Source organism: Primulina eburnea, chromosome 17, assembly GCF_022965805.1.
Source record: "Primulina eburnea isolate SZY01 chromosome 17, ASM2296580v1, whole genome shotgun sequence".
Taxonomy (NCBI): Eukaryota; Viridiplantae; Streptophyta; class Magnoliopsida; order Lamiales; family Gesneriaceae; genus Primulina; species Primulina eburnea.
In genome coordinates, this window is record NC_133117.1 from 3,734,971 (window position 1) to 3,760,121 (window position 25,151).

A 25,151-nucleotide genomic window follows, 5' to 3' on the forward strand; every position below is an offset into this window, starting at 1 on the left:
TTAAAATTTCGAGTAGAAAACTCAATTATAACAAACGTAAAACTCCTTAGCAACACAAAAAAAAAATTTAATGAAAAATATTTATAACGTAGATAGTTATTATTCAATGCACGCTTAAGAAAGATGCAAAAAGTATGTGGCCGTTGTAGGGGAGACGACAAAATAGGACAGGTGTCAGAATATTCCGTCAAATTTGTCGGCTGTTAACTGCGGTTAAATTCTTTGACCAGAGTTCCGTTCACGGGCTGTCAAAGAATCCGTTATATCGTCATATTACACAAATGCCCCCCCAACACATTATTTTTTTTCCATTATAATTTTTTTGTTTTCTTTATTATGTAGAAAGAAAATACAGAGAAACAAAGCGTCGGTGGGAAATTAATTTCAGAGAATTTTTTGTAGAGAGATGAAAGGGAGAGGATCGCTTCGTGTATAAGCCATTGAAAAGCGCGAGGATTTCTCGATACGTATAATAAATGTGTGTGTGTATATGTATCTGTTGATTTCTTGCATGTTTTTGCGAGAAAGAATCCGGGGGAGGAACGAATAGGTAGAGGGAGATTGCTGCGTGCGTGGCTTGTGCTTTCTGAAGGGGAGGAGGCTGCGGCGATGGCTGAATTAAGCGGCTATTCCGTTTGCCTCGATGTGGAAACCATTTATCTCGGCGGGAAGGTTGCTTTTTTGTTTGTTTGGTCCGGCTTTGGGTTGAATGCGTTACGTCGTTTCTTTCTGTTGGTTTGTGATTTGGGATTCCTTATTCTCCGTCGCAGGCCGTTTTTTCGTGTCGGCATTTTTGTAATCTTGCTTTTTTTTTTTACTTGGTTCTTTTTTTGGGAATTTTTTTTATTCTTGGTAAGGAATTCATTTTTGCTACATGGTTTTTGTGACTTTAGATCTGCTTGTTGATCTTGCGAATCTGATTCTGATGTCTGCCTCCGGCCATATGAATTCTGCCATGGTTGAAAAAAGTTATCTTTTCTTCATTCATATTGCTCAGGTTTATCTGTAAAGTGGTCCTGACTATTCTGGAAATGAATGTGATTCTTTTGGAAATCAGTTGTTCAAGTTTCTTTATCTTCTCTACTTTTGAGCTCATTTATTTCGAAACTTTAGGGCGATATTGTCTTTGTTTTTATTACTTGAAATGTAAATGATGAATGTTGATCATGACAGCTGTTTTTGATTTATTTCTTGATTTTGAGAGCGTAGCCTAATGTCATTATTAGCTTGTGTTCGCTGATATTTCTTGATTTTGAGAGCGTAGCCTAATGTTATTATTAGCTTGTGTTAGCTGAAGACATTTATTATCCATTAGCATTTGATTATATATTTCTTGAAATTAAGTAGATATTTTTCCAATTGAATAGGTTTAGAAATTACTGGTTGCAAGATGCTTTGTTGGAAATCAGGACTAGATTCTATTGGCTTTCGTGACCCTTGTTTCTTTTCTTATTCTTCTATAGCAGTAGTTAAAACTGTTTAATCATCTAGAACATCTTGTGACACCTGTCACATTCTTTGTTGAACTATTTGGGCAAGTACAGCTTGGTTGTTACTCTATCTATTTTGTTTCTTTTGCTATTGTCGGAAGTTACCATCATCTTATCATTTTCACAACTTTTCAGCATTAGACTACTCATTCTTTAGCATACTTTTAAGTCTTGAATGATTGGGAAATGGAAAATTTTTGTTTGCTTTGCCCTGTAATCAATTTTTAGTGAATAAGCTAGCTAAAAAGTGGGTGAGAGCACATGGTTAACTCTGCCCTCGGATGAAATAGTTTCTTTTAATTGCTGGTCATTTCCTTCACTTGATGGATATAAAGACTTAAGAGATGATTCTTAGTACATAGCTAGTTTTATGTTTTAGGAAAAAGAATAAATGGTCACTTGATTTTCCTACATGTCAAGATTTAAACTTGTAATGATTGTAAAGCATTGCTTACTATCTGTTATGTATATTCTTGACTCAGGAACATATTGTGCGAACTGGCCATGGTCCTGTATCTGTTATAGTTTATGGAGACCAAGACAAACCAGCTCTGGTCACTTATCCTGATTTAGCTTTAAATCGTGAGTGATGAGTTTGCTTACTGGTAGCTATGTGTTCATTGTTTAACATTCTATTGTTCAGATCTGTGTGTTCATAATTCATTTCTGTCTGCAATTTAATAATATATTGTGCTTGAATCTATATTTGTTGGCAGATATGTCTTGTTTTCAAGGATTGTTCTTTTGTCCTGAAGCTGCAACTTTGTTGCTTCACAATTTCTGTGTTTACCACATCAGTCCTCCTGGGCATGAGGTTTGTAAATCGGCCAAATGATGTAGGCTTTCATAGTAGATTTTCTCCTGCCTCTTGCAGTACATTTTTGAACTTTTTGTGTATTTATAGTGATTCCAAACAGTATTACTCACAGAAAGTTTAAATGGGACTCTGGTAAGAGTTCTTGCAGTTGGGTGCTGCTGCAGTTTGTTCTGATGATCCTGTGCCTTCTGTTGACGACTTAGCTGATCAAATACTTGAAGTGCTCAACTATTTCAGGTAACCAAGTGACTGCATTTATTTCAATTGACAACCGTCACTACTTGAGAGCTTATTTTGTCATCAGCCATATGCTTCTAATCTGCAAGTTTTTATTTTGTTCAGGCTTGGCGCAGTTATGTGTATGGGTGTAATGGCTGGAGCTTATGTCCTCACATTGTTTGCAGTATGTTTTAGTTTTAACAGTTTTACTATTATGCTTGAATTTATCTTTGTTGTGTGACTTATAGAGGTTTATGTTACCAGATGAAATTTAGAGAGCGGGTTCTTGGTTTGATCCTTGTTTCTCCTCTGTGCAAAGCACCGTCTTGGACAGAATGGCTACGTAATAAGGTCTCATTTATTATTTTATCCATCATTTGACAATTTGTATGTCAAGTTAGATATCAATGTCCAAATATAATGAATTATGCAGGTCAATTTTGACAATTTGTATGTCAAGTTAGATATCAATGTCCAAATATAATGAATTATGCAGGTGATGTCAAATTTGCTGTATTATTATGGAATGTGTGGTCTGCTGAAGGAATTCTTGCTTCACCGTTACTTCAGCAAGGTATATTAATATTTCTGTTCATCCAATGCCGCTCTGCTAACCCCTTCAATGCACTTATATTTTTTCTTTTAACCCCATTATTTGCTTTTGTTTGTATCAGGAAGTTCGTGGTGGTGCCGATGTTCCAGAATCGGACATAGTTCAAGCTTGCAGGAGAGTGAGTACTCTAATTTCTGTTATCTTTGGCCCCAAGCCTACTGCTTTACATGTTTTCTTTAAATCACTGTTTTCTAGAGTTTTAAAATGTGACGATTGTGAGTTTTTTATTTTCCAGCTACTTGATGAGAGGCAGAGCATAAATGTGTTGCGGTTCCTTCAAGCTATAGATAGGTAATGATGCTCAAGGTTTTAGCTTCTCGTACTCTTCGTTTTCTTCATGGCTGAATGTTTGTCTTGTCTTGTTTAGATTCTTAAATAGTTGAACTTTTCGTCTTCCCAATATTAACAGGAGACCTGATCTCACGGATGGGTTGAAGACACTGAAATGTCGAACCCTGATATTTGTTGGCGATAATTCTCCTTTTCATACGGATTCCCTCTATATGACTACGAAACTGGACAGAAGATACAGTGCTTTGGTTGAGGTAGTAATTTACCAATTATGTGTAAAGATACGCATTTTAAAAGTTAGATGAAAAATATCAATTCCCATCTATTCCACTAAATCTGAACATCTTTGTCAGAAATATTGAGCTCCTTTGTATGATAGATATCAAATCATGGCATCACTCAGACCTCCTGTGCTCATGGGAGAATGAATTGACATTTATTTTACAGGTACAAGCATGTGGATCAATGGTGACTGAGGAGCAACCACATGCAATGCTAGTTCCCATGGAATATTTTCTCACAGGATACGGTCTGTACCGGCCGAGTCAATTCAGTGGCAGTCCTAGAAGTCCATTGAGCCCATCCTGTATTGCACCTGAACTCCTCTCTCCAGAAAGCATGGGATTGAAACTAAAACCGATCAAGACTCGTCTGTCGTCGCAAAGATAATATTAGTTTGGTTCTCACCCCTGTAAATTGGAGGTAAGATAGTTCTTTTTTTCACTCATTTGCCACATGCTACTGTTGCTCAAGTAATTAAGTAGGGTAGATATCGTTGCTATAGATAGAGACAAAATTCTTTATTGAACATAAAAGGTTGGGGAGTGGGGAATTTTGTGGCATCATTCGTTCATTTGTAGGCAGTCTTGATTTGTTTGTATGATGTGTAAATCGTGACTTGACATTTATGATGACAGCAAAGCAATAAAAAATAAATACAGAGCAAATGAGATGGCGACTCTTTTTTGCTCAATTATTGAGACCATATATAGTTCTCTATTGAATTTTCAATTTCCATCTCAAAATAGATCTTTAGATATGATAAAGAACTTGCACATGCAAACCACAAAATTTTCTTGGGTTCTTTAGATTTTATTTTATTGTATATGACATTGGAAGATTATTCATTGCCGCTACTCATCGAGTGCGTACTTGTAGCATCTAACACAATATCCTGCAAACCACGCTTGAAAAATTAGTTTTATGTGTGGGGGTCACTGATGAAATACAGAAATATGACTTCATCAACTCTTGTGGGCTGGCCCTGTCTGATTCTCATCAGCTGTATTCAACTGTAGAATATAAATTTATAAATAACTATTTTTTTCCACTTCCACATACTTGTGTACAAATATAGTGAGAGAGACCATAAGAAAAATAATTGTTTTATTTGTTTTTGTTTTTGTGTTTGTTTTTTAAAAGTGCTAGCTTACATCAAGCCGTCGATCACGCATTATTTCGATAGTATGTGATAATTAAATTGACTGTAATGTCTGTCATCCATTGATTATCTCATTTTTCTATTCTCATATTGTAAAAAAATATAATTTAATCTATTAATACCCATGAATGTAGAAAAGTATATACATAAAAATAAAAAATATTATTCGTAAAACTAGTTATTTTTAGTTTTATCATAATTTATTTTTGTTTAAGTGCTAAGTTTTCATTATTTTATATATCTTCTCATGTTTTCTTAAAGAAAAATTAATTCTATAAAACAAAAATTCAAAATTCAATTTTTATGAACTCTACGAGAATGTTTGTTTCTTAATAGTATTTGCAAATGTTTTAAAAAATGATTATTAATCTTTTTGTTTACAATTTTTTTTTATAAATTTGTAAAGAAAAATAAATAATCATTTTTTTAGTTTTCTACCTTAGTTTTGGTAAAATGCCACCAATCCTGATCTGGCACGCGCAAAGTCTTAAAAGCAGCCAAGTAAACAAAATAGTAAGAAGCATGATCGTGTTTGAAAAGAAGAAAAAATATTAAAGAATTTTTGGCCTATTCCCTAAATCAACTCGGAAATATATTGACTCTGAATATATATCAAAATATCATTATGTTCAAAATTGTTTTAGATATAATGTCACATTCGGTAAATATTTAATGATATATATGTGTAATAGGATGTAATCAATTTGTTCGAACTTGTCTCACTTATGTGTTAGAAATGATACACTTGACGAATGTTAGCTAAATAAATCGTTTATGCTCCAAAGACTGTAGATTGTGTTGGTTGTAAGAGATGTGAATCTGCCTCTCAGACCGATTCTTAAGAATTTTTCGCTTAGTGTAACAAAAATAAGTAAAAATTGAACATTTAAAAATCGTAAGTTAAGGTAGTCTCTGGTATGATGGATAAGAACCCTATCTTCGAATTAGATGGTCGATTAGAGTTTAGGTAACATCACCCTATCTAGATGAAATTTTGACATTTTACTTCGCCGCCATAATCCATATTTCGTTTTAGGTTTTTTCCTTTTTAAACAATGAATACAAGAAAAATGAAAATGTCAATTATATTATAAATGTATTCTTGTTGTAAATGATTTTTCTTGATTAGATTTGAGATATTTGTGATCGAGATAAATATGTCAATATAATATCTATAAAGATTTGTATGTTGTAATTTTTTCTTATAAATAGGGTGATTGAGTTCAATAAATTATTGATTACTGATTCTTATAAATTCTCTCTATTCAACTATATTTTTTAATTATGATTTATTATAACACGTTATCAGTACGATGTTTTAGCTAATTGAGAAAAAAAAGATACATTTCATTGTGTTGATAGTCCTGAAAAAGCACATGTTGTCGATATTCAATTCTGTGAGATATTAGTTGGTGTTCTAGAAGTTGCACAATTATAAATTTATAATTATTTATACATTGATGCCCATAAAGTATCATAATTTTATAATATGAGATCTGAAATCTATAAATATTTATTGAAATAAAACATCAAATGTCAAAGTGTATCAATATTATAAAGAAATATTGATCAGAAGATGCAAAATTTGATGACGTTAATGCAAATTATTAATTTAAGATCCAAGATTTAGTTATTTTTGAAGAATATTGATTCTCTTTTTGATTGAATGAATTTTTGAGGATCTTATAAATAGAGAAATTCATTACAATTTCTTTAAAAATATCGATATAAATATATAAAACTGTCAATATTCGATGATTAAAGATCTAAGATTTATATAAAAAAAATATTGACATGCTGATTCAAATCATATTATATTGATTGTTAATGTTTTTAAAGAAGCATGAAATATTATTTCACACTATTTCTAGTGAATTGATGTTCAATGATAAACTATATAGACTATTGAATAAAAATTATGAACGTGCGGTAGTGAGACTGCAATATCATCAATTAAAAGAAGAAAATAAATTGTAAATCAATGAATTGATATAATCATTTATATTAGATAACGACAATTATGATAGCTTATCCCCATATGTAAAATCACCCAATATTGGTGAGGTGATTTATGAAAATTTGACTAATTTTATTTAGTTAATCATTAAACTAAGTTAAGGCAATTTTGAGTCATTTAACTATTTATCTAGCAAGCCTTGAACTCTTATAGTGAATTAATTAATTCAAAGTTTTTTTTGTGTAAAAAATATTTGGATACTTTAATTCGAATTAACATTTGAATGATTTCATTCCTTGGATATTGATTAATATTTATTAAGATTTTAAAATAAAGACAAATCAAATTAAATTAAAGAAATAATCGATTTCTTTAATTTTTTGGCAAAAACTTATGTGAGACGGTCTCACGGGTCGTACTTGTGAGACGGATCTCTTATTTGGGTCACCCATGAAAAAGTATTACTTTTTATGCTAAGAGTATTACTTTTTATTGTGAATATGGGTAGGGTTGACCCGTCTCACGGATTATGACCCGTGAGACGGTCTCACATGAGACTCACTCTAATTTTTTTGGTTGTATGTGGTTAATTTCATTTAAGCAAAAACTTGTGTGAGACGGTCTCACGGGTCGTATTATGTGAGACGGATCTTTATTTGGATAATCCATGAAAAAGTATTACTTTTTATGCTAAGAATATTACTTTTTATTGTGAATATGGGTAGGGTTGACCCGTCTCACGGATTGTGATCCGTGAGACGGTCTCACATGAGACCTACTCATTATGGCAAAAACTTGTGTAAGACGGTCTCACGGGTCGTATTTGTGAGACGGATCTCTTATTTGGGTCACCCATGAAAAAGTATTACTTTTTATGCTAAGAGTATTATTTTTTATTGTGAATATGAGTATGGTTGACCCGTCTCACAGATTATGATCCGTGAGACGGTCTTACATAAGACTCACTCATAAATTATAGATTAAATATAAATAAACCCATTGATTTTATAAACTTAAAAAATAAATTAATTTTTGGCGCTGTTGAAACTTCAATCATTGAGCGGGCGGCGCCACCAGGAACGATCTTCTCTGGACGCCGGAAACAGCCCAAAAATGGCTGAAAACATAATGATTGTGTTTGATTTCGACAGAACGCTGATCGATGATGACAGCGACCGATGGGTGATAACAAATATGGGTCTGACCAATTTGTTCCTTCAGCTTCGACGCACTTTGCCTTGGAATAGTCTCATGGTATGCCATCTCTCTCTCTCACTATTAAATGCGAGGTCAATTTGGTTTCTATATTTGCTTGAAATCCTTTGATGTGTATTCATTTTCCTTTAGTTAGAAAACCCATTTGATTAAATAATAAAGTTTCGACCTTTAGCAGATATATTGAGAATGATTCTGTTGTTGTGGAATCCTTTGCTTGGTTTTTTTTTTTCCTGTTTGTATGATTTGGGTTTTTCTCTCTATTAAATGTTTTTATTATTGTTTTGTTTGCTCATGATTGAAGTGGCATGCTAGGTGAGGTTTTGAAGTGGTGGCAGTTCTTGAGTTTGTATTGTTAACATGGAATACTCGTGGATCCTTATTTCAAGAACCCAAGTTCTTGTGGTGAAATAATCTTGCCAGCACGGGTATTCGAAACAGCGAAAAAACTCGGAAAATATAGCCGGAGAACTGGATGTGATTTTAAATATATTGATAAACTCCATGTCCTTCACATCCTTGATTATACAGATAACTAAAGAAGATCACATCCGTATCAGTGGCTACCTTCTAAATCTTTCATTTCTAAGATATTAATTAGTGAAGAAGAAGAAAGAAATGTCTAATTTCAATATGATAAAGATGTTCATTTAGTCATCAGAATGAACAAAAAAGTCACAAAAATTGTGAAGTGAAGACACAAAAATTAGCGTATAAGCACATCATTCAATACATGGGACTTTTTAGCATCATGTTACTAACATTATTCAAGTCCATTCCACTTAAGATATTTTCAGTTAATTTTGGACTCTGCTCTACAACGTTTCTTGCACAATTGGATTGTCACAGACCCTCTATTCTTGTAGGATAGGATTTTGGAAGAGCTTCACATTCAAGGGAAAACAGTTGATGATATTGCTCAGTGCTTAAAAGGGATTCCTTTGCATTCTCGTGTCATCTCCGTGATTAAATCAGCTCATTCTCTTGGGTAATTACATTATTATTATTGAACTTTTTGTGAATGGTGTGACTTTAGATCTTGGATTCTATTCTTCTCTTGGTTTGAGATAGAAAGTGTGATGGTCATATTTGCATGGCCACAGATGTGATTTAAAGGTGGCTAGCGACTCGAATATGTTTTACATCAAAACTATTTTGGAACATCACGGAATATACCATTGTTTCTCGGAGATCGTAACGAACCCTGCTCTCGTAGATAGCGGAGGTAGGCTTAGAATCTTCCCATGCCATGATGTAGCTTCATCTCATGCTTGTAACCTCTGCCCTCCTAATTTATGTAAGGTAATCTATATTGGAATCTATCAACAATCCATTTATTGCCTTTTGATATTGGCATGTCACATCTTGTTTAATCAGTATTAAAATCGTCTAAATGTATCACTTATAGTGAAATTGTTGTTTTATGCATTTTCTTGTCATACAATCATTACGGTGTTCTAAGTTCATATCAGCACCAGGACAGCTCTCTTGTCCAAATGGTGTTCCGATCTCCTTTTCCTATTGAGGCAAATGATTCATCCACATAAATGGAGAGATGTGTTATTCGATTAGATCACGGAATAAGAGATAGGAACATCATCTGGAACATAAATTGTAGATGGATGTCATTTATCTAAATATATAAAGTTTCAGTCACCAAAATATATGAGACAAGATATCGAAACAATATATTTGGAAATAAAAAGTGGAATGTATCAACATTACTTTGATTTTCTCCGGCAATGAAGTAAGTATACTTTCCTCAGGGTGTTGTAATCAAGAATGTATCAGGGGAATCCAAACTTGTTATATATGTGTATTTTTCTCGATAGTAATTTTGGTGGATTATGCCAACTGATTCTAGAGTATCTTCAAATGTTCGAAAATAAAGTTCCAATGATATCTCTACTAAATTTAACTTGCGTGGAGACTATGTATGATCTAACTATGATAAAAGTATACGACCATGTTCTTCTGTGTCAACACTCGGGCTGTAATCTTTGTAATTTCTTCTGAATGTAGGGTCGTGTGATTGATCGAATCCAATCTGAAACTGGGAGCAGGAGATTAATATACATAGGAGATGGCATGAATGATTTTTGTCCAACTCTGAAGCTTCTTGCAGCAGACTGCGTTATGCCAAGAAAGAACTTCCCTTTATGGGGTCACATATCCAAAAATTTGGAACTTGTCAAAGCAAAAGTTTGTGAATGGAGCGATGGGGAAGAGTTAGCAAAGATCCTATACTCGATCTTATAATTGGTATCTAGAATGAAGACAGAATTATTTTGCTGCGAGCCAAATTTATTTGTTAAAGATAAACAACTGCTTAAGCAAGATGAACCTCGACGACTCATGTTGAGTTGTTCTGCGAACATGGACTGGCATAAAACACAGGCTTCATGTTGTTTGTGCTATTCATTCTAGAACAGATAGATGCACATGCTTGTGTGTTTAGCTTTCAATTAAATTTCGTAAGCTCAACTCTGTTAATGAGATAAATTGAAGTTATATATGTGCTTAATCCAATGGATAGTTGTAAAAGATAAAGATCTCTCATGTCAAATGGATTTCATTATAGACTTTGGAGTTTGAACAACTTTGAATAATGTCATGTAAATTAAATTATTTTCAACCATTTTCCATTAAAAAAATGGAAATGATTCAACAAATTTTAGCTGGCACATTGTATTTGATGTGCAAGAAACCAGTGACGATTCACCACTCAAGAATGTATCACACAGAGATCAGAAAGCAAACATCAAGAATTTATTGCCCCTCAATGCACCTTTTCCCGGCTTTGACATAAATCTACTAATTAGGTTAGATGCACAAGCAATGTCTGGTTTTGAACAGACTCCCCGTGGCACTTGCACAAGGAATCCTTGAAACGTAAGATGGATAGTGGATCCCTTTGTCTTAGTACTCTTTGTGGTAATATCAGACCTATTTCAATACCATTATGGAGCACCGAGTACCTTACCTTTAAAACACCGAGCATTATGGTGTTAATACCAATGTTAACACACATCCACTTGTGTAACATAATGTGGACATTCATTACTTCTTTTTTTGTTATTATTTTTTGAAAGGAGAGTGAAAGGAGCGGGCTGCTTGGCTCACCCCATTAATTACATATAAGTTTTATAAAAAAAATTAGAAAATTTTTTTTACGTAATTGTTATTTATTTTTATATTTATTTTTATATGTTATACTGTTTCATTTTAAGTTTATAATACAATTTTAATTTTAAATAATTGACACTCATAAAATAAAATAAAATAAAATAATTTTACATACTAAATATGTAAGGCCTTGTAATTAATTATCCGGTAATTTTGGCATAATTAGAATAATTATTGAGTTGTAAATTAAAATAATTAATTATGTCAAATAAATTCAAGAAGTGTGTTAAAAATATGTATTTTAGAATATCGTAGAATTTAACGATATAAAATACATATAGAGTTTAAATAATACGAGAGAACAAAATAAATACAGACCGGGATAAATGAGCTTGAGTTACTATTTTAGTAACCAAATACACAATATATAAAAATACATACATACACACAACTTACCAAATAAGAGAAGGAAGAATCGAGAGAAAAGAAAAGAAAGAAGAAATAAGCTTTCCCCAACTCCATTCCTGTCACTTGTGTAGCGACTGTGGGAAAATCGCGACAACTCCTCCGTCCAGCGTCCAAATCTCAATCGGTCTGAAGGGGTGTCTTCCTAACATCCTAGGCTTCGATTCAAGTCAGAAATCGCGAAGTTTAAGCAAGGATTCGGGTAGATCGAAGCTGCTGTTCTGGTGCTCTGTTTCTGCGCGAATTCTTCCAGTTTTGGGTGAGAGTTTTTGGGTTGCTGCGACTTTTGTAGTTTGAATCTGTAGAAATGACCTGAATAAACTTTGTAGTGGTTTAAGTTTTCTGTTTCTATCCACTGAAATCATCAAATTTCGATAAGAAACAGAATTGTTATGATTTTTCTACCAAAACGTGTCAAATGGAATTCTGTGTTAGAGCTGTGTACAACACCTACTGTAATTCGGGTCTATGGCATATATGCACTCGGATTCTGGGTTTTTTTGTTAAAAATAAAGTTGTAGAGCTATGTGTTGTCTTCGTAATGATATAATATTCGTTAAATTCCATTAAGAATGGAGAAAGTTATGCTTGTTTTTCTGGAACTGCTCAGTGTGTGTGATTTTGTCCGCGAATTCGTAAGTAGCAGTGTGTTCCTAGAAATTCTGAGAATAATCTACTGAGATTCTGAAGATAGTTTCAACTGGAGAAACATAGATAATTGAGTTATCTTTCATTTCCAATTGGCGGATATTGATTTTAGTTAATTTTGAGCGAGATATGAATTTTATGTTGTTTTATGCCAAATCGGACATTGATGTGGAATGTAGTTTTCATGATCGACTTATTGTGGTATTGTTTAGGCCGACAGTCTTGAAGAGAAGTTGATATTAGAGTTTCAAGTTGGTATAAGTATGTTATAGCTCGGTAACATACGACGGTAAAACATAAATTATGTTTAATTGCCATTCTGTGTTACATTGAATTGTGTGTATGACTTGTTAGCTGTTGTAAATTGTTAAATACCTTCGTTGTGATCTATGTTTATTATTGTGACATATTATTGACATTTAGCATCGGGCATACTGTTATGACATTTATGTTGAGCCCTATCGTTCTTGTTAGCCCATTGTTGATATCCGTTGTTATCTGGAACTGTTGTTTATCTCGGGGGATCATTGTGTGGCTGATACGCCTATACACTTGAGACCGTAGATGTGATTGAACAATCCCGTGGTTAGTTCAGCCTTTTGAGGTGAGCGCTGGGATTGTGTCATCTAGTTCGTTTTGGTTGTGCCATCCTGTTATATCGTATCAGCTGTATGGAAGCCGAGTCAGGGGTGTTATTCAACACAACTTGGTATACCTCGCATACTTGGCAGGGCGGTTTAGCTGCATGACGATGTAGCTCCCCTGTGTTGTTGCTCGAGCATTATTCCAGTTGTTATCGTACCGTTTGTTTGCTCCTGTTATCTCGGTTATTCGTTGAGCCTTTCATGCATTGCACATTACATTTTATTATATGATTATGCATGATTTATGTTATTGTTGAACTATTTTATACCAGAATCCTAACATCAGTTGTTTATTGGGGGGCTGCGGTGGTAGCTATTGGGCACCATGGTAGATCTCCCGAGTCGTTTTGCAGCATCAGGCCGAGGTTCCGCCTGTGGAGCTCAGGATTGAGGTTGGATTGCTTGGTTCTGTTCAGTGGAGTCTCTCAGTTAGTCTATATGTATATCTTGAGTTTGTTTCAGACTTGTATTGTATTTTATTTGCCGGGGAGATGTCCCGTGTATTTGTAGTGTTATTTGGTTGTTTGAATGATGTTCTGAGTCGATTCTGTGATTCGTATGATCTAGCGAGTATTTGGTAAGTTTTAAATTCTGTTTAGTCCTGACCAGTGCGGCTATAGGTTCTTGACTTTGGTTTTGTTTTAATGACTCTAGTTGGAGTATATTTTGATATAAATTGCTGCTTGAGTTTTCGGAATGTCCTACTTACGTAGATGTCATGTCGAAATTTTTCTAGGTCCTGGGGTCCGTTTTAAAATATTTTAAACATTTTTCTGATGCAGTTTTAAATCAAACCATTATTGTTTGATCATTAATTGTCGTTAGAGTAAATTGACCTCACAAAATATATAAAACATATTATTATTTATATAAAATAATAATAATTTAAATTTTGTAAATAATTTGAAATTGAATTAATGTAATGTTAAATAAGAATAAGATGAATGAGTTGAGAATGAGCCCTACAAATAATTAGTGTTAAAGTTAAATGAATGTGGTAGAATATATGTGTTAATACAATGTGTATGTGGTATGTGGACTTTAAGATTTTTGATGAGGTGAATGATGTTATGAGACAGTCTCTTGTGAGACGATCTCACGAATATTTATTTGTGAGACAGATCAACCCTACCGATATTCACAATAAAAAGTAATATTCTTAGCATAAAAAGTAATATTTTTCCATGAATGAGCCAAATAAGAGATCCGTCTCACAAAATATGACTCGTGAAATCGTCTCACATAAATTTTTACTTAATATTATAACGATAACGAATGCAGATGACTAAGAACATAAGTTACTCGAAATTAAGGAATCTTGAGTGAACACGTCCATCCAGATGAACATGTGTTCCTTCAATATTCTGGGAAACAATAATAATAGAGACGTGAGGATATCCGACAAAAACCGCTCGAATTATGTGGGTCCAATTGAGGCTTTAATCAATTATGATTTTCATACTTTTAATTTAATTGACTTAAATTAAATATCATAAAAGAGATTATTTATCCATGAATAATTGAGCTCGAATTTTGTATATTAATTCATTAACAACTTTACTTCTTAATACATTTTTAAAAATACAGGCAAAAACTTGTGTGAGACGGTCTCACGGGTCGTATTTGTGAGACGGATCTCTTATTTGGGTCATACATAAAAAAATATTACTTTTTATGCTAAAAGTATTATTTTTTATTGTGAATATGGGTAGGATTGACAGTCTCACATGAGACTCATTCAAAAATACATTGTCAAATAAATAAATAATAATAATTATTTTCTGAAATTGACCTGAATTAAAATCCGATAATAATATTTCTAACACCGCAAATTCCTGGTCTAATTTTCGTCGCTGTTGAAAATTTTTCTGATTCGAAGAAGTCAGGAGCGTTTTGGATTCCGCTTCTTTTCTCCTTTCCAAGGCAGCTTCTGCTTCTTCAACATCTGTGTCTGTATATATATATATATATATGGAGAGAGAGAGAGAGGGAGACTTTTATGCCGTATATGAATCCTGATTCAGAAAAGAAGTAAAGGGATTCTTTTCCTGTGCGTAATGGGAGAGAAGAGTGATGAAAGAGAGAAAAAGGGGTTGGTGTTGAATGGGTTAATTGGGGAGATGCCTGTTTTCGCAAAGGAGTTGGTTGCTGGTGGGCTGGCAGGTGGGTTTGCCAAGACTGTTGTTGCGCCGCTCGAACGCGTCAAGATCTTGTTCCAGGTCCTTGTATTACTGTAATTTTGGTTGATCGATTGGCTACATGCTATTTCTTTTGTTGTTTTCTTTGAAAAATTTCGGCCTTTTTCTTTGCTTTTAAGGGATGGGTTTGGGGGTGGGATTTGTGATTGGTTGTTTCGAAGATGATCACTTGTAGGTACGGTGAACTAGATGTTATGAGATTAATATGTGAACAGGGTGTTTTGCGAGTTTGTTGATGGTTAACAGAGTCTCGATCTTTTAATTGTTTTGCATTCTTTCCGGTTTCGGTGCTCCAATAGTTCTTGGCATTCTTGATTATCGATAGCGTTGCGCTGGAATTAAGAACTTGGAAGTTGGAACTTGGAAGGCATTGTTATTGCATCCACTTGTATAGTTCTCGAAAAGCAAAATATGTATATTTGTGTAAATTTTGTAGTAACCTGAGATGGAGGACCAATAACAATTTTGTATCAAATGGAGCAGCATTATGTAATTCCCTTCCAATTTTGGCTTTCTTGAATGATTTAGCGGTCGGATTAATTTTCATAATGGAGTGTCAATTAACTCGGCTATTGTTTTTCTTTTGATATTGCCGGCATTTAGGAAGTGCTACCCCATAGCATATTAGTGGTTTTCTTACTTGTTTTTAATTTAGGAGATACAAACAAATCCAATATCATTCCGAGTGCAATTTGCTGACGAAGACGATTGACCTCAACTTACTGATCAAGCCTATGAACTTTTACTAAAAACTTGGAGATGGTTAGGCTGTTACTGAAATCAGTCTGTGCATAGCTACTGATGCAAGATGCAACTTAAACTTCTCTACTGGACAATACTTTTTGTTCCTCCTTGAACATTATTTAGAGTCAATTTGTTGCGTAATTGGGGGCTTGTTATTGGATTAATGTTGCGTGGAACCAGATTGTGTTACAAATATTATCCCCTCAATACTATGTTCAATGAAGAGCGAAAATGGTGACTCTTCTGCAATCTGTCTGGAAAGTTGAAATTGTTTTCTTTGCTTTATGTGTAACTTCATATTGGAAGAGTTTTTGGCTTTTGCTGATATTGAATCTTGACTCCGTTAATTTCCATTTGTGCATTTATATGATCTTCAAATGGTTGTATTGTAAAGGGACTCAAGTTTGTTACTATTCCTTTATATTTTTCAGACGAGACGAAATGAGTTCCATAGTCTTGGCCTTTTGGGATCCTTCACAAAAATAGCAAAAACAGAAGGATTACTTGGTTTTTACAGGTACAACTTTTATCTTTTCTTGGTTTCTGAATGTATGAATGTGAAATGCTTACTTTTGTTGTTTATATAAAAGAGTATCATGTGATTTATCGTTAGAGGGAATGGAGCAAGTGTTGTGCGTATTGTGCCTTATGCAGCTTTGCATTATATGGCCTATGAAGAATACCGAAGATGGATAATCCTTGGTTTTCCTGATGTCGGGAGAGGTCCTGTTCTTGATCTCGTTGCTGGTTCATTTGCTGGAGGAACGGCTGTGCTTTTTACTTATCCACTTGATTTAGTTCGAACTAAACTGGCTTACCAGGCAAGTGTTTATAAGTCATCAATCTCAGCTTTCCTAAAATCTGTCTCAGGATTATCCACAATAAGGCTTCAAATTTTTTATGATCTTTTCCCAATAAACCCACAGTTTCAAAAAAATTGAGCTTGATTTTTATAGGATGGTGCAGGTTGTTGAACCCTTGAAACGAAGTGTTGAAGGGCTTACTATGGGGGAATCTGTATATAAAGGAATCCGTGATTGCTTCTCCAAGACATACAAGGAGGCCGGAGTACGAGGTCTCTACCGTGGTGCTGGTATGTTGTATTGATCCTCTTGTTTATTCGAAAATTTCATCGGTTGTTTTCTGAACCTTCATGTTGAATTTTCAGCTCCATCGCTATATGGAATCTTTCCCTACGCGGGATTGAAATTTTACTTCTATGAGGAAATGAAAACCCACGTCCCCGAAAATCACAAAAAGGATATCACAGTTAAACTTGTATGCGGCTCCATTGCAGGTTTATTGGGTCAGACTTTCACTTATCCTATTGATGTTGTCCGGAGGCAAATGCAGGTATTATGCTTGTTGAATCAGAGATTATTAAGTTAAATATCAATTTTATAATATTGAATGTGTTCTGGTGTAGCCAAAGTAAGATGTGATGCAAACATGAAGCAATGAGGGCAATTCCGCCTCCCCTTACTCAGAATCGCTCGAACTTCTAACTACTGAGTTTTTAGTGCCTGATTTTTGTTCAGATACTATTTGTAGATTTTTCAAGAAAAGTTATCTATTATCAATGATAACAGTGGAAATAAAATCTTTTGAACCATGCAATAGTTCATATGCTACATTTCGATAACCGTGCTACACAGGACAGCAGGGGCAATTGCTACCCTGTAACTTTTCCTGAATTCAAATAGTACAAGGAAAAAGTAAAATCTTGGATTCACAGGTCCAGAGGCTATCGACTTCAAAGAGCAGTGAAATGAAAGGAACTATGGCAACTCTTGTGATGATTGCACAAACACAAGGATGGAAGCAATTATTTTCTGGCCTTAGCATCAATTACTTAAAGGCGAGCATAAACTTTTACTTATATTTTGCTCCTCGACTCATTTTCATTAATCAAAGTTTGAAAATGTGTATCTTTACGAATTTCAGGTTGTCCCCTCTGTCGCGATTGGATTTACAGTGTATGATGTTATGAAGGCATTCCTGCAGGTTCCACCAAGAGACGAATCTTTCGCGGAGGTCGCTGCTAACCGAAGAAATAATCAGGCAACGTCTCTTCCTTCTTCGCAGCCATTATCTCAAACTCAACCATAGCAATTCTTTACCATAATGGTATTGATTTCCGTCGTTGCATATGGGACCATCTCCCTTATCTTGGGGCCATGGAGGTCTCATATCTTATTCTTTACCACGCAAATGTTCCATCAATGGCAATAATAAGTGCTGCAACCTTAGTTAGAAGATCTAGATCTTGTAAATAAATCATTAGAATATCAAGATTGATGCATTAAGAACTTGTATATTATAACAGGTTCTCAATAATTTGAAGTTATCTCAATTTAAGGTTTTCTTATGACTCGCGAATCGAATCTGGTTGAATATTATCCATATTTTATATTCGAGCTCGAGCAGAAATGTTATTAGCCTTAGCAGAAGCGTTTTGAGTTTTATGACTTCAAGTCTGTTATTCGATATTACTCAAAATGTTGGTGAGCTACTCGGCAAGGGGCTCGAAAAGTTCGTGGGTCGGCTCAGTTTGTATGAAACTTTGTATACACCTGATGCGATCCTGGTGAAATGGGTGAGCTGGGTCGGTTGCTCCACCGGATCGAATCAATAATGTTGTTCAGGAAAATGAGCACAATAGATGGATCTGTGAGCTATAGCTTCCACTGTGACCTGCAGACAAGGAGATGAACTCGTGAATGGGCGCCGGAGGGGTGTCCGGCGTGACCACTCCGATGCTTAAGTCAGCAGAGTACTCAAGCAAGAAACCAATGTAGCCAAGTGATGGCTGTGTGATTGGTGTAAATGAATCCCTCGTAAATGTAAAGAGAGAACCTGGTATTTATAGTATGAGAAGTAATGATTACCTCGTTCTCCGTGCTACCTACTAATTATAGTAGGACGGCTGAGCACACCCTATATTCTGACATGTCAACTCATCAGCACGGTGTCAGAGATGGGACAGTCGCCCACATCCTATTCTGCTAGTATACTCGAGTGCGGTGCTCATATCGAGGTGGCCGGGTAGAATGCCTCCCTGGAGATTTATACAAGAGCCCGAGCCTATGACTGCCCGGAGAGTAGAGCATGTGCCTTCACCTGCCCGGCTCCAGAAGAATCCATCTATAGACTCACTCGGATTTGGGAATCCATTTGATATTCCGGGTCATCCATGACCCGGGCTCTTACAGGGGTATCATCACACATCCCTTAAATAGTCGGGCTAGAGTCATACTCGCTGTCCCGATCAGTCATGCTTGGATTCCCAAAGAGATAATCAATCTTGTTCTATAAAAGCATCGAGGGCTTCATGTCTCCTAGAAATGAGATGAAATGCCGGAGTCTCGTGTCTCATGGACTTGAGATAAGATGTCGGAGTCTCGTGTATCATGGACTTGAGATAAGATGCCAGAGTCTCGTGTCTCATGGACTTGAGATAAGATGCCAGAGTCTCGTGTCTCATGGACTTCGGAATGGTCGAGGTGCGGAGCCCCGAGCCAGGGTACGATCCCTGGACTTAATAGATAACCAGGGTGCGGAGCCCTGGCCTTCATAAATGGTCGAGGTACGGAGCCCCGAGCTAGGGTACGGATCCCTGGACTTAATAGATAACCAGGGTGCGGAGCCCTGGCCTTCATAAATGGTTGAGGTACGGAGCCCCGAGCCAGGTTTGAGAACCCTGGGCTTATAAATAACCAAGGCGCGGAGACTTGGCCTTCAAGAATGGTCGAGGTATGGAGCCCCGAGCCAAGGTACGGGTCCCTGGACTTGGGAATGGTCGAGGTGCGGAGCCCCGAGCCAGGTTACGGATCCCTGGTCTTAATAGATAACCAGGGTGCGGAGCCCTGGCCTTCATAAATGGTCGAGGTACGGAGCCCCGAGCCAGGTTACGGATCCCTGGACTTAATAGATAACCAGAGTGCGGAGCCCTGGCCTTCATAAATGGTCGAGGTACGGAGCCCCGAGCCAGGTTACGGATCCCTGGACTTAATAGATAACCAGAGTGCGGAGCCCTGGCCTTCATAAATGGTCGAGGTACGGAGCCCCGAGCCAGGTTACGGATCCCTGGACTTAACAGATAACCAGAGTGCGGAGCCCTGGCCTTCATAAATGGTCGAGGTACGGAGCCCCGAGCCAGGGTACGGATCCCTGGACTTAATAGATAACCAGGGTGCGGAGCCCTGGTCTTCATAAAAGGTCGAGGTACGGAGCCCCGAGCCAGGTTACGGATCCCTGGACTTAATAGATAACCAGAGTGCGGAGCCCTGGCCTTCATAAATGGTCGAGGTACGGAGCCCCGAGCCAGGTTACGGATCCCTGGACTTAACAGATAACCAGAGTGCGGAGCCCTGGCCTTCATAAATGGTCGAGGTACGGAGCCCCGAGCCAGGGTACGGATCCCTGGACTTAATAGATAACCAGGGTGCGGAGCCCTGGTCTTCATAAAAGGTCGAGGTACGGAGCCCCGAGCCAGGTTACGGATCCCTGGACTTAACAGATAACCAGGGTGCGGAGTCCTGGCCTTCATAAATGGTCGAGGTACGGAGCCCCGAGCCAGGGTACGGATCCCTGGACTTAATAGATAACCAGAGTGCGGAGCCCTGGCCTTCATAAATGGTCGAGGTACGGAGCCCCGAGCCAGGTTACGGATCCCTGGACTTAACAGATAACCAGAGTGCGGAGCCCTGGCCTTCATAAATGGTCGAGGTACGGAGCCCCGAGCCAGGGTACGGATCCCTGGACTTAATAGATAACCAGGGTGCGGAGCTCTGGCCTTCATAAATGGTCGAGGTACGGAGCCCCGAGCCAGGGTACGGATCCCTGGACTTAACAGATAACCAGAGTGCGGAGCCCTGGCCTTCATAAATGGTCGAGGTACGGAGCCCCGAGCCAGGGTACGGATCCCTGGACTTAATAGATAACCAGGGTGCGGAGCCCTGGTCTTCATAAAAGGTCGAGGTACGGAGCCCCGAGCCAGGTTACGGATCCCTGGACTTAACATATAACCAGAGTGCGGAGCCCTGGCCTTCATAAATGGTCGAGGTACGGAGCCCCGAGCCAGGTTACGGATCCCTGGACTTAACAGATAACCAGAGTGCGGAGCCCTGGCCTTCATAAATGGTCGAGGTACGGAGCCCCGAGCCAGGGTACGGATCCCTGGACTTAATAGATAACCAGGGTGCGGAGCTCTGGCCTTCATAAATGGTCGAGGTACGGAGCCCCGAGCCAGGGTACGGATCCCTGGACTTAAGATATAGTGCCGAGGCCTCGTGTCTCCCGGACTTTAAATAGGATGCCGGGACCTCGTGTCTTCCGTACTTTCAAAATTTTGCTTCTCCTGCTATATTAGTTTAAAAACCAAATTACTAACCGGGAAATATTGAATCCAAATTCATTTTCAGTAGAGTGGAACTTCTCTGGTTGAGCTAAATTAGGTGACTAATATAGCTGTATGCTAATGAGTGCATAGAAAATGTTCTTCCATGCCAATCTGGGATAGCTGCTGAGCTTTGAGCTCATATAAAACCCACATAAAATCTGAGTGCCGAGCTGGTCGGACTTGTATGTTTGCCAAGCAGAGTTGGGCTTATTTTTGAATGGAAACCATATCTACGTCTTGAACTCACTTTCCCACAGACGGCGCCAATGATGCGATCCTGGTGAAATGGGTGAGCTGGGTCGGTTGCTCCACCGGATCGAATCAATAATGTTGTTCAGGAAAATGAGCACAATAGATGGATCTGTGAGCTATAGCTTCCACTGTGACCTGCAGACAAGGAGATGAACTCGTGAATGGGCGCCGGAGGGGTGTCCGGCGTGACCACTCCGATGCTTAAGTCAGCAGAGTACTCAAGCAAGAAACCAATGTAGCCAAGTGATGGCTGTGTGATTGGTGTAAATGAATCCCTCGTAAATGTAAAGAGAGAACCTGGTATTTATAGTATGAGAAGTAATGATTACCTCGTTCTCCGTGCTACCTACTAATTATAGTAGGACGGCTGAGCACACCCTATATTCTGACATGTCAACTCATCAGCACGGTGTCAGAGATGGGACAGTCGCCCACATCCTATTCTGCTAGTATACTCGAGTGCGGTGCTCATATCGAGGTGGCCGGGTAGAATGCCTCCCTGGAGATTTATACAAGAGCCCGAGCCTATGACTGCCCGGAGAGTAGAGCATGTGCCTTCACCTGCCCGGCTCCAGAAGAATCCATCTATAGACTCACTCGGATTTGGGAATCCATTTGATATTCCGGGTCATCCATGACCCGGGCTCTTACAGGGGTATCAACACCCATAGAGCACCAAGCGGGTATTTACGATGCTTGTTTGATCTATGAAATATCCTCGTCTAATCAGTAATTCTTGGACAATGTCTCCAATGTCTCCCCTATGTATAAATTATCAATGAAATATTTAAGTATAAGCATAAAGTTGAAAATGGGAGTCAATGCATATGTAGATAATTCGATTTTTAATAATAGAAATATTACTAAAATTCAGAATATTTCGTCTGGTAAATTTCTATAGTTTTCAAAGTTCATGGACACAAATTGGTATACGTTTTAATTTCTTTGGTCAAATGGATGAGCTTATTGTTACAAAATATATGGGAAAACAGAAAGGTATTTTGTTCACAATACTAGCTCGCTGTTTTGTTCGCTGGTATTTTGTTCAAAATACTAACGAAAATTTAAATTATGGACCAAGACCGTCTCACATAAGTTTTTGTCTGACAGAGAGATTTTTTTCTCCAGAAAAATTACACATAAAATTCACATTATTTTTGGTGATCAATTTATATATATGTAACAAATGCGATTTCAACATTTATAGCTAGAATGGGGAAGGGGAAGTAATATAAAGTTGGGAGAGGATAATATTTTTAGAAAAATTACACATAAAATTTCTCTGGTGAAATATAGCAAAACAAGAACAATTGGATTGTCAAAGGTCGAAGTCACAGATGCAAAAATCTTGTAATAATACATAAATATCCACAATTATTGCACGTACGGACGATTGATAATGTGTATAATATTGTGTAGTTGGAAGACAAGTGTACCATTAAATTCATCACAAAGGTCACACCACTATGCGACTGACTCCATTCCCAATTTTCATTCACGTTAAATATTTTCCCCACGAATTTTGTAAAATTATGGGAATTATTAATTCATGCGTGTGCATTTTGTGTGCGACATGAGTAAAATCTAGTATGATTCATGTTTGACCTCATATTAAAATTTTTTTTTAAAAAATTAGGCCAATGGGTAGCTTAATTACTCTCAGAATAGCAAGAACTCGATCATTTTCTAGTTGATAGATTTATTTGCTGTCCATTGGCCTAAAAATTTTAGGACAATGGGTAGCTATATTACTCTCAAAATTAGGCCAATGGGTAGCTTAATTACTCACATTGTTTTAAAAATCTTGTTGACTATCCAAGTTACATATATAAGTGCAAAACGAAGTTTCTCAAATTTAAAGCTCAACAAAAATTTTTCCCGATCAACCATGTCAGAAGAAAATATAGAATTGAATGATTATATTATCAATAGGGAAAGAAATTACTGAACAATTTTATTGATTTTTTATCTCTAAAACTGTGAGACGATTGTTTTATATTGATTATTTTGTATATGTTTTATCTTATTACTCAATTGTAATATAAATATTTTAATTATTGCGTATTCTTTAGTTTTTACGTTGTCTTTAATTTGAATTTTTTTTTACGATTATAAAATAATACAAACACACATTATAATTTAGGGACAACTTTATAAAGTTAAACTTATATTAAAAAATTGTTAGGATCGACTCTGAATATAACAAAAGATGAATAATTTATATTTATATACTGATTAATAGTTTAATAGTATCACATGGGATGCATAATATATAGTTATATATTGATTAGTAGTTTTGGCATAACATCTCATATCAAATTTAACAAGAAATAAAAATATGTAGGTGTTTTTGAATTATTTAATGCATGATTTGTTTTTTCTTTAAAAAAAACTTATATATGTTTTTTTTAAAAGTACACAAAAATTAATTTTTTCTTATTTAATTTGAGGTGCAGTCTAAGTAAGATCTGGTGTGCAGTGGCTAGCCACATTAATGGCCTATCGGGTTAGCCTCGTAGTCTATTTTTTTTTTTTAAAAAAAAGTTGTGGATAATTTTGAATTAATGTAATATTAATACGATTGAACAAATTTAATAAATATTATAGTTTAAAATTTTAGTTTAGATAAATTAAGAATTTTGCCTTCGTTATTGCTGATGTGAGATCCCAAACACAATCAAAGATGAATTAAAAACAAATCGAATGGGAGATGAGACCATTTAAATGAAATTAATCTAAACCTTTTTTTAGACAAAATTAATCGAATGGGCTTCCCATGGTGACACATTGGGTCTATTGAAGTCTTTATCCATTAATTCTTGCAATTACTCCTTTAGCTCATTTACTTCTATCGTGGCATTTGGTACATCTCTTTGGAAATAGGAGAATTCAAATTCTCTTTCGGAAATTGGTTCACCACCATCCTATCCATGTGGGCACTATCCTCACTTCATTTCAACAGGTATGATCTTGCCACATATACAATTTCCAAAAAAAAGTGGGTCCTATATATGCATGGGCAAATCTTGGTCATCCATGCTATCATGGGGACAATGCCCACATGGATATGATGAAATAAATCTTTTTAAACAAAGTGACCTATGAGGAGCCGTATGAGGTGAAAATATCATGTATGATTCTGTAATAGCGACATGAGCAGTAATGTTACCGTCGACTATGATTATCTAATAGTTCAAGTACAGTTGATATAGTTGAAGTCAGTCAATTCAGACTAGAATGAATTATCCCATGAAAATTATAGTTTACAACGGGGAAAAGAGGATTGAGATAAAGTTTGGGGCTTGGGTGATGGTATTTTTAGAAATTTACACATAAAATTTCAAAATTTTGGATGTGAGATCACCTCAATTCTAATAGGTGCGTCCTCTAGTAGATATAATTTTTTTTTTAAATTCAAATCCCATGTCCAATTTTTACACGAATATGCACGTGCATAAATAAAAAAATTTATTTTATTTTCTTATAGTTAATATAAGAGATTCAACAAAAATTAACATTATTCAAATAGAATTTTAACAACTAAATTTGTGCATATATGACTAAAATTTAATAGACGCACGAGTGTAGCACGAGAACGAGTGATAATTTGTAAAAAGAAGTTCATGTTTT

At 36.2% G+C, this 25,151-nt stretch overlaps 3 protein-coding genes and 1 long non-coding RNA gene across 5 annotated transcripts; all 4 read left to right on the top strand.

The window, feature by feature from the left end:
• Window positions 1–360: 360 nt before the first annotated feature.
• Window positions 361–4,274, top strand: LOC140818339 (protein NDL1-like). The gene is made up of 11 exons (XM_073178274.1): window positions 361–672; window positions 1,973–2,072; window positions 2,207–2,304; window positions 2,456–2,544; window positions 2,650–2,710; window positions 2,791–2,877; window positions 3,023–3,100; window positions 3,201–3,257; window positions 3,375–3,430; window positions 3,549–3,684; window positions 3,878–4,274. The coding sequence occupies exons 1-11, from the start codon at window positions 610–612 to the stop codon at window positions 4,097–4,099; spliced, it is 1,047 nt and encodes a 348-aa protein (XP_073034375.1). The 5' UTR covers window positions 361–609; the 3' UTR covers window positions 4,100–4,274.
• A 3,584-nt stretch (window positions 4,275–7,858) lies between these two features.
• On the top strand, window positions 7,859–10,623 carry LOC140818212 (thiamine phosphate phosphatase-like protein). The gene is made up of 4 exons (XM_073178100.1): window positions 7,859–8,082; window positions 8,910–9,031; window positions 9,147–9,345; window positions 10,066–10,623. Exons 1-4 carry the CDS (start codon window positions 7,942–7,944, stop codon window positions 10,300–10,302), a joined length of 699 nt encoding a protein of 232 aa, XP_073034201.1. The 5' UTR covers window positions 7,859–7,941; the 3' UTR covers window positions 10,303–10,623.
• Window positions 10,624–11,682: 1,059 nt separating this feature from the next.
• LOC140818559 (uncharacterized) lies at window positions 11,683–13,612 on the top strand. The gene is made up of 3 exons (XR_012115000.1): window positions 11,683–11,836; window positions 12,495–12,543; window positions 13,259–13,612. It is a non-coding gene; the product is annotated as an uncharacterized lncRNA (long non-coding RNA).
• A 1,124-nt stretch (window positions 13,613–14,736) lies between these two features.
• Window positions 14,737–18,236, top strand: LOC140818317 (mitochondrial carrier protein CoAc2-like). 2 transcript variants are annotated; one of them, XM_073178244.1, is made up of 7 exons: window positions 14,737–15,145; window positions 16,300–16,385; window positions 16,482–16,689; window positions 16,835–16,961; window positions 17,037–17,221; window positions 17,604–17,726; window positions 17,813–18,236. In XM_073178244.1, exons 1-7 carry the CDS (start codon window positions 14,984–14,986, stop codon window positions 17,975–17,977), a joined length of 1,056 nt encoding a protein of 351 aa, XP_073034345.1. In that variant the 5' UTR covers window positions 14,737–14,983; the 3' UTR covers window positions 17,978–18,236. The 2 variants fall into 2 exon arrangements, with proteins under 2 accessions (XP_073034345.1, XP_073034346.1); XM_073178245.1 differs by having other exon boundaries at window positions 17,166–17,221.
• Window positions 18,237–25,151: the final 6,915 nt, after the last annotated feature.

Excerpts from the sequence above, each read along its gene's own strand:
- LOC140818339 (XM_073178274.1), top strand. The coding sequence starts at position 610 with ATGGCTGAATTAAGCGGCTATTCCGTTTGCCTCGATGTGGAAACCATT. Across the intron at positions 2,545-2,649 it reads GAAGTGCTCAACTATTTCAG|GCTTGGCGCAGTTATGTGTA; the intron begins GTAACCAAGTGA and ends TATTTTGTTCAG. Across the intron at positions 3,258-3,374 it reads TAGTTCAAGCTTGCAGGAGA|CTACTTGATGAGAGGCAGAG; the intron begins GTGAGTACTCTA and ends TTTATTTTCCAG.
- LOC140818212 (XM_073178100.1), top strand. The coding sequence starts at position 7,942 with ATGGCTGAAAACATAATGATTGTGTTTGATTTCGACAGAACGCTGATC. Across the intron at positions 9,032-9,146 it reads AAATCAGCTCATTCTCTTGG|ATGTGATTTAAAGGTGGCTA; the intron begins GTAATTACATTA and ends GCATGGCCACAG. Across the intron at positions 9,346-10,065 it reads GCCCTCCTAATTTATGTAAG|GGTCGTGTGATTGATCGAAT; the intron begins GTAATCTATATT and ends TTCTGAATGTAG.
- LOC140818317 (XM_073178244.1), top strand. The coding sequence starts at position 14,984 with ATGGGAGAGAAGAGTGATGAAAGAGAGAAAAAGGGGTTGGTGTTGAAT. Across the intron at positions 15,146-16,299 it reads GCGTCAAGATCTTGTTCCAG|ACGAGACGAAATGAGTTCCA; the intron begins GTCCTTGTATTA and ends TATATTTTTCAG. Across the intron at positions 16,962-17,036 it reads AGGTCTCTACCGTGGTGCTG|CTCCATCGCTATATGGAATC; the intron begins GTATGTTGTATT and ends TTGAATTTTCAG.